Source organism: Toxorhynchites rutilus, chromosome 1, assembly GCF_029784135.1.
Source record: "Toxorhynchites rutilus septentrionalis strain SRP chromosome 1, ASM2978413v1, whole genome shotgun sequence".
In the NCBI taxonomy this organism is placed as follows: domain Eukaryota; kingdom Metazoa; phylum Arthropoda; class Insecta; order Diptera; family Culicidae; genus Toxorhynchites; species Toxorhynchites rutilus.
Genome location: NC_073744.1, coordinates 148,281,200 through 148,290,425, shown reverse-complemented (window position 1 = coordinate 148,290,425; position 9,226 = coordinate 148,281,200). Strand labels below are relative to the sequence as shown.

General features: G+C 47.3%; 1 protein-coding gene across 1 annotated transcript; it reads left to right on the top strand.

The window, feature by feature from the left end:
* Nucleotides 1-373: 373 nt before the first annotated feature.
* On the top strand, nt 374-5,740 carry LOC129761503 (uncharacterized). The gene has a single exon (XM_055759225.1). It carries the CDS (start codon nt 374-376, stop codon nt 5,738-5,740), a length of 5,367 nt encoding a protein of 1,788 aa, XP_055615200.1.
* The last annotated feature ends 3,486 nt before the right edge of the window (nt 5,741-9,226 follow it).

Here is a 9,226-nt window from a genome sequence, read left to right as displayed (position 1 = left end):
CCTATTCAGCCCAGAGGAACTATTGAGGCATTCAGGCGATACAATCGGCCATTCTGCGCCATTGTGAACGTCGCGTGACTGTTTTTGGACATCGCCACGCAGTCCAGTGGATCTTTCAAGCAATTTCAACGATTTTTTACGCTTTTTCCGCTGTTTGCGGTCGCCAACTGAAACGCATCGGACGTTTTTTGTGCAGCTCAGGTCGAGCTTCGAGTATTTTTTGATTTTTTCAAGGCACGCTTAGCCTTGGAATAGGTGAGTACCTTTCCAAGTGATTATTTCTCCAGTGTCCGGGTCTACCGTGGTCTTTTTTTTGACAGAATCGACCAATCCCTGACGTTATCGCTCCAGTTATACCATTCCTTTCTGCGTGATGGCGGAAACGGACTCGACATCGAGGGTCAACGCGCCTGCTGGTGTCTCTAGTGGTGCTACCGGACAGAATAGCCGTACGCACCGAGTACTACTGACACGGAGGACCACACTACTTGCAGCACTGGGTCGGGCCGAGGCATTTTTGGCGGACTACGATGCTGTGAGGGACGCGACGAAGGTGCAGGTGCGGCTGGACCACATCGAGAACGTTTGGAAGAGCTTAGAGGAGGTGCAGACGGAATTGGAGTGTGCTGAGGAGAGCGAAGAAGGTATGGAATTGCATGAAGAAGCACGTGCCAGCTTTGAAGAACGATTGCTAATAATAAAAGCAGAATTAACATCCAAACTTCCTGTTATTCCTATTGACTCTCAAATCCTTCAAACTGTACACCCTACTTCCGCTCTCTCTGGTTTGAAACTGCCGACTATTTCTCTTCCTGAATTCGACGGGGACTATATGCAATGGTTGGGTTTCCATGATACGTTCTTAGCTCTGATTCATTCGAACACCGATGTGCCAGCGATTCAGAAGTTCCACTATCTGAAAGCAGCTTTGAAAGGGGAGGCTGCCCAGCTAATTGAATCGATTGCGATTAGCGCAGCAAATTATAATTTGGCTTGGGATGCTCTGGTGGGACGTTATGCGAATGATTATCTCTTGAAAAAGCGACACTTACAGGCTCTTTTCGACGTTCATCCAATGAAGAAGGAAACCGCAGTGACACTCCACGCGTTGGTGGACGAGTTTGAACGTCATGTGAAGACTCTGCAGCAGATGGGCGAACCGACGGCGCAGTGGAGCAGCATTCTTGAGCACCTACTGTGCACACGTCTACACGATGACACGCTCAAAGCGTGGGAGGACCATTCCTCCACCGTGGACGATCCGAACTATTCGTGTCTCATCGATTTTCTCCAACGTCGGATGCGTGTTTTGGAATCAATTTCCGTCAATAACCATGCGTCTCCTTGCTATGGGAATTCGGCGAACAGTAACTTGAAAAGGTCAACTCAGTTTCGTCTTTCTTCGAACGCTGCCACTACTAATTCTGGCAGTAAGTGCCCTGCGTGCGGCCAGGAGCATTTCATCACCCGGTGTCAGAAATTCAACGGTTTTTCAGTTGCTCAGCGACGGCAACTGGTGTTCAAGAAGCGACTGTGTAACAACTGCTTGAAGGGTGATCACATGGCGAAGGATTGCACTTCAAATTTCAATTGTAGGCATTGCAATATGCGACACCATTCTTTCCTCCATTCTGCGTCGTACGAGGGTTCTCAGAGGTCCGCTCCCGAGACTCATTTCTCCAGTACCCCAGCTGTAGTGCAGAATGCTCCGCCCTTGGTGGGCAAGCCTAGTGTGCAATCGACGGTTGCAGCCACCGAAAACATCCTTGATTGTGAGGTGAGTGCTCCAGTGCAGCAGCCGCGGGAAAACGTTTTTCTTCAGACGGTACTGGTGAAGATTGTCGATGCTTTTGGGCAGGATCATCTAGCACGTGCTCTTCTCGACAGCGCATCGCAGCCCAACCTAATCACTGAGCGGCTGGCACGCCTGCTACGACTAAGAAGAAGCAACGTGAACGTGACTATCCATGGGGCCGGTCAGCTTCAGCAAACGGTGCGCAACTCTATCGTGGCCCAAGTCAAGTCGCGAGGCGGCAATTTCGATTTAGGGATCAGCTTTCTAGTGATAGACAAGGTCACTGCAGACCTTCCGGCGCAGGATATTACCATCGCGGACTGGCAGATTCCCGACGAACTTCCCCTGGCCGGTCCTGCGTTCAACATGAGGCAACGCATTGACATGGTTCTGGGGGCGAAACATTACCATTCGTTCTTCCCCAGTGCAGCTCGCATTCAGCTCGGTGAGCAGCTCCCACATCTAATGAAGAGCGTGTTTGGATGGGTCGTAACAGGTTCCGCTTCACTACAACAGCTTACGCAACCGTCCACTTCCACTGTCAGTTCCTACAACACCGTAACTGTATCCATAATTTCGTTGGAGGACAGCATCGAGCGCTTTTGGAAGATCGAACACTTGCAGATGAGTGATAACTATTCGGTCGAGGAACGTCACTGCGAATCTTTGTTCCAATCGACGGTGGCACGGACAGCTGAGGGACGCTACATGGTCCGACTGCCTCGAAAGCCAGATTTCGACGCCATGATGGGAGAATCCAGAGCCAGCGCTCTTCGTCGGTACGAAATGCTTGAGCGCAGACTGGAAAGGAACTCAACACTCAAGGAGGAGTATCACAAGTTCCTACAGGAGTACCTGTCCCTCGGCCATATGCGGCTGGTCGAGCCGGGCAGCAAAGTTACCGGCGCTGCTTATTATTTACCACATCATCCGGTTCTGAAGGAGTCAAGCACGACGACGAAACTTCGGGTGGTCTTCGACGGCTCTGCTAAAACGTCCACTGGTTATTCCCTCAATGAAGCGCTCTGTGTGGGACCGGTCGTTCAAGACGACTTGCTGTCCATTGTTTTACGGTTTCGTACCTACCAGGTTGCCCTCGTCGGAGACATCGCGAAGATGTATAGGCAGGTCCTGGTACACCCTGACGATACTCCCCTGCAACGCATCCTGTGGCGTTTTTCTACGGACACACCTGTCCAAACCTACGAGCTACTGACCGTGACATACGGACTTACTCCATCGTCATTCCTGGCGACTCGCGCTCTTCAGCAATTGGCCGCTGATGAAGGCGACGCCTACTCTCTCGCTGGTCCAGCATTAAGGAAGAATTTCTACATCGACGATTTCATCGGTGGGGCCAGCTCCACAGAAGATGCAATCCGACTCCGAGAAGAGCTGTCGGATCTAATGCAAAAGGGTGGACTCGAACTGCGCAAGTGGACATCTAACCGTTTCGAAGTTCTGCAAGGCCTGGACGAAGACCATATCGGGACTCAATCAACGTTGAGCTTCACTCCCAACGAAACAACCAAGGCACTGGGAATCGGCTGGGAGCCAGAGAACGATTTTCTTCGCTTCGATTCAACGGTGCAACCACGAGATGCGCCGCCCACGAAACGTACGATACTCTCTGACATCGCTAAGCTATTCGATCCTCTTGGGTTGATAGCACCTGTGGTTGTACGCGCTAAAATCCTCATGCAGGAGTTGTGGCTGCTTTCCTGCGACTGGGACGAACCAGTCCCAGATACCGTGCGTAGGAAGTGGGAGAGTTTCAGCAGTGAGCTTCCACTTATCTCGTCCTACCGAGTTGAACGCTGCGCATTCCTACCAGATTCGCTCGTGGAGCTGCACACTTTCGCGGATGCCTCTCAAGACGCTTACGGAGCGTGTACGTATGCTCGTTGCAAAAACGACCAGGGAGAAGTGAAAATAATTCTGCTTGCCTCGAAGTCCAGGGTCGCACCGCTCAAACGCCTATCCATCGCACGCTTAGAGCTTTGTGCAGCCGTTCTCGCAGCACATCTGTACCACCGCATCAAGCAAGCCATCGACGTCAGCATTTCCGCAGCATACTTCTGGTCAGACTCATCCGTAACCCTGCAGTGGCTCCAGTCTCCACCCAACGTATGGAAAACTTTCGTCGCTAACCGCGTGTCCGAGGTGCAACACTACACGCATGGATGCCGGTGGAATCACATTTCTGGAGTTGAGAATCCCGCTGATCTGGTGTCCCGGGGTCTCTCGGTCGAAGATTTCCTTTGTAGCGACCTGTGGAAGCGTGGACCTGCATGGTTGTCGAGTTCATCTGAACACTGGCCAATTTCGAAGCCGTCAGAAGTCGCCGACGAGGTTTTGGAGATTAAACAATTAGTCGCTATCGTTCAAACACCATCAACGTGTAACTTCTTGTTCCTCCGTTGGAGTTCGTACAGACGCCTGTTGAACTGCACTGCCATTTGCTTACGCTTCATCAACAATGCACGTATCAAAGCTAGAACCCAATCAATCCCCACTACAGAGCCTGTGTCGCAAATACTTACCGTCGAATATCTTACCCAAGCCAAAACGCTGCTGCTTCGCCTAGCCCAGAGAGATGCCTTCCGAGAGGAAATGAAGGACTTGAAAGCAGGAAAACCCCTGCCAAAACGCTCCCACATTCGCCAAATGAATCCCTTCATTGATCCAGAGGGTGTAATGAGAGTCGGTGGTCGGTTAAACCTTTCGCAGTTGCCCTACCAATCAAAGCACCCTGCCCTCCTCCCAAGCAATCATCCTTTCCCTAAATTAATCGCTGAGCACTATAACCTTAAGCTTCTTCATGGCGGCGGGCGTCTTCTGCTAAGCGTCATCCGCGAAGAATTCTGGCCGTTACACGGTCGTCAACTAGTTCGTTCCACTACACGTAACTGCTTCCGTTGCGTTCGTCAAAACCCGCAACCCTGCCAGCAACAAATCGGCCAGCTACCTACCTCGCGAGTCACACCGAGTCGCCCATTTTCCGTCACGGGTGTCGATTACGCCGGGCCGCTCTACATGAAGCCGGTCCATAAGAAAGCCGCACCTGCAAAAGCTTACCTGTGCCTGTTCGTCTGCTTCGTGACAAAAGCTGTCCACCTCGAGCTAGTCGGCGATCTTTCGACTAAAGGATTCCTCGCCGCACTACGCCGATTCATTTCCCATCATGGAACACCCACGCACCTGCATTCGGATAACGGCAAGAATTTCGAAGGTGCAAAAAGAGAGCTCGCTGAATTGTTTCTCATGCTTCGGAATCAACATGAGAGAAAGAAACTAGCAGTTATATGTGCCGAAGAGGGCATAACTTGGCCCTTCACACCGCCCAAGGCCCCCCACTTCGGAGGCCTGTGGGAAGCGGCCGTAAAAGTGGCAAAGAAACATTTATTGCGTCAATTAGGACCAACACGATTATCATATGAGGAAATGTGCACCGTTCTCTGCCAAATTGAAGCTGCGATGAATTCCAGACCGCTGTTGCCGCTGTCCGACGACCCGAATGATTTGGCTGCTCTCACGCCGGCTCACTTCCTCATCGGCACTTCGATGTGCGCCTTGCCCGACCCAGAGCTGCTGCATATCCCGGCGAATCGCTTGGACCATTACGAGGCGCTGCAGCTGCACGTTCAGCAGTTTTGGGTCCACTGGAGAAAAGAATACCTGCAGGAGCTTCAGAAGGACACGAAGCTGGCTGCCCGTAACAACAATATCCAGCCCGGAAGAATGGTAGTCATCGTTGATGAGCATCTGCCTCCGGTTCGTTGGCCATTAGCCAGAATCGTTTCACTGCGCCCTGGAATGGATGACATTACTCGAGTTGTTACACTACGAACTCAGCGAGGAATAGTTACCCGTCCAATCACAAAAATTTGCCTGCTGCCGGTCGCATCTGCATCGTCCGAGGAAAGATTCGCCATAGAAGCCTGAAATCACCTGAAATACATAGAAAATATTAGTTAGAATATAAAAAAAAATGAATTTGTTAGCAGTAGTACTTACCAGTTAGATTAGTTTGCATTGTTTACATTTTGTTGAATTACTTCAAGGCGGCGGGTATGTTGATGACCCACTATGCAAAGCGTTTGTATGCCCATGCAGCAAAATAATTTCGCCCGATTTCAGGGATAAAAAATCAGCGTATCTGGCAACTCTGCATTTTCGCCGCTGATTTATATTTACATATTGTAATAAATTGACAGACAGTTCACACAAAACATTCAATCGGACAGGACGTTTTTATTGATAGTGAAGAAAGCGAAAATTGAGGATAGAGGAGAAAGTAAAGTTGAAAGTGAATTAGAAAGAAAGTGAAGTTATCGGAGAAAAACAAAAAAGGACAACACAACGTAGGAAGGTACGGATTCAACACTGTGTTACATCTCTAGTGGAGCCTTTGACACTACTGTTTAATCGCACTTTGCACGATCGGAATTATTTGAAATAGCGTCCGGTGTTCCACAGGGAAGCGTACTGGGTCCTCTTATCTTTGTTCTCTTTATAAATGATCTATGCCCCCGATTGTCATCCGGGAAGCTATTATATGCAGACGACCTAAAAATATTCAGAGTAATAAAGTCAACACTGGATTGTACTGCACTACAAACGGATATTAACATCACTTCGCAATGGTGCTCCGATAATGGTATGCATTTGAACATCACTAAATGCAAGGTAATCACGTTCACCCGTGGTATGTCGCCGATCAATCACGTCTACTCAATTAACACAACTCCTCTAGAACGTGTTCAGTCCATCCGCGATCTGGGCGTTGTCAGTGACTCCAAGCTGACGTTCAACGAACATATCGCCACCATAACAGCCAAAGCGTTTTCTGTTCTCGGATTCATCCGCCGAAACGCATCGCAGTTTACCGACATCTATGCCCTGAAAGCGCTTTTCTGTACGTTAGTGCGCAGTACTCTGGAATATGCCTCGCCGATCTGGTCACCCTATCACGTTGCTCAAGTGATCAGCATTGAACGTGTACAGAGGCAATTCGTGCGCTTCGCCCTCCGTAACCTTCCCTGGAACGACCCGGCTAATCTCCCTGATTATGCGGCTCGCTGCCAACTTATAGACCTTCAGTTACTATCAGCACGAAGAACCCAGACACAACGGCTGTTCATATTCGACCTTTTGAAAAACAACATCGATTGTCCAGACCTACTTGAAAAAGTTTCGTTTTACGTTCCTCAACGTCAACTTAGACAATTGCCTTTAATTAACGTTCCTAGACATAGAACAAGTTATGGGTTCAACAGCCCATTCAGCAGCTGCCTAAGGGCGTTCAACAATGTTAATAGCAGTTTCGACTTTAATATGGCTAAAAATGATTTTAAAAACCGAATAATGAACGTAGTTTAAGTTTAAGATCTGTGCGACTAGGTCGAAGATTAATAATAATAATAATTTTTCTTGATACACCTTAGTGAGATGCACATTCAGTATTTTTTTTAAATTTTTATCTCGAAGCTTTTGAGGATGGCGTGAAATAAACTAAAAAGTACGTTTTTCTCTATAGATCCTATGTTAAGCCACATAGGGGTCAAAATTTTTTTTTATTATCCTATGCAATATTTGCCATATAGCTGGTGATTTGGTTTGGGGGCACTTTTTACTCTTTTACCCGGCCAGGCAATTTATAGAAATAATTGTGAAATGTAAATAATTTAAACAGTGGCGAATAAGAAGAAAAATTTTAAAACAACTTCAATAAAAGCAACCACAACAACATGTTACTAGGAGAGTTCAGGGTACCCTGATAACCTTAACTGAGTTCCTGAGTTTTTCTCCCAATTAGTCCCATTATTAAAGTGAAGCAGCATCTCCAAATGACAGCAATTTTCCTCCCAACGAAAGTCATCCTACGCACGAAATAAAACCACCTTCTCTCCGCTCCCATCCAGATTGCAGACTCTCCTCCTGGCAAAAGCGAAACGAAAGTGAAGCTGACAGCGTGAGGCAGGATGCGTGCATGAATTGTCTGACGGAAGAACTAATTTATTATTCCAGCTGAGCATACGAAATTATGTCTCCGTGATTGAGATAACAAAATTTGTCTGCGCTTCCTCTCCCCGCTCCCTCCCTGTGCGTGTGTGTGTGTTGCGTTACTCCACGTGGTGCAGAACGTGCACGTCATTTCACCGAAACACACGCAACGATTCATTAGGGCACTTGCTGCAAACGAACGATTTGATTGTTTCCACTCGGATGGCCGAGGATGAGAGGATGAGAGGATGAGATGGGCGCCAGTTTATGTTTTGATTGACACAATGCCTTTGTGTGACCCACACTCGAATGGGGACTGACGTTGATCGGATTGGATGATGAGCTATTTACATTGTTCCGTAATTGCCCCTTGTTGAAGTCAACGCATCGAGGAGACGCCGACCATTAATTTAAATAGTGGCTCAATTCAATCACAAACTGTAATAGTAATGAGACATCTAATTATGTCTGCGGAGCATCAATTTGTTCATTGATGTCTGTGGAACAGGGTTGATGGATTACATGAAGAAATCCTGTGCGTTGTAAATACAGCTTTCATTCATGTTTGCTTTTGATAGGAAAATGCTGAGTTTCAAATATATGAAATTTAAATAATGGAAATTTTGGGTGTATTTCTTGATTTCCCCCGATTTGTGATACACAAAATGTTACCTCAAATAAAGTTCCAACTGAAGCTGAAATTTTGTATTCGTGTGATAAAATCAACTTGTGGAAAGACATAAATTCCTCATCACAATTATGTTGCAATAGTTGCATATATTGAAAACATCGAAACACACTGAAACTAAAACCAGAAAACTGTTAGCTCTCACCCACAATATGTCCTGGTTTCCTGTTAAAGAAAATCCTTCATACACAAAATTCACCCCGATCCGTAACAATTTCGATGGGGTTCAGCAGCTACGAAAAGCCTGTGAGAATCCCACGAAAAACAGAGCGATTCAATGGCTAGTAACCTTTTTCGTCTGTCGATGCTTTCTGTTTGCGGTTTAATCTGTTGATATTTTATAGTTATGCCACCTGGCAGTGGATTCACTTGTTTTGTGCTGCAATCAGTCGCCGTCACCGGCTGCCACTTTCGCAATAACCGAACAATTGATTTCATTTGTTTTGCAATTTCGGTGAAATGTGCTGCAAAGTGGAAAATGCGGGAGGCGAGAAAAAAATAAGCATCGAATTGATAACGATGCGCGAAATCTCCTATTGTCGACGAATGACAATCAATTGCATTTCACGATAGGATGAATCGTCCAGACTTTTATCCAGACTGCTTTGAGCCCGCGTTGATCCCTAGGGACGGACACTGACTTTTTTGTTTGGAGAGCGTTGACTGACAGATACAAAGAAATCAAATTAAAAAAATATATATATTTTGTTCGCGAATGTGTTACAAAATGTGACTAA

Bases quoted from the DNA above. Each gene is read 5' to 3' on its own strand.
- LOC129761503 (XM_055759225.1), top strand. From the start codon at position 374: ATGGCGGAAACGGACTCGACATCGAGGGTCAACGCGCCTGCTGGTGTC.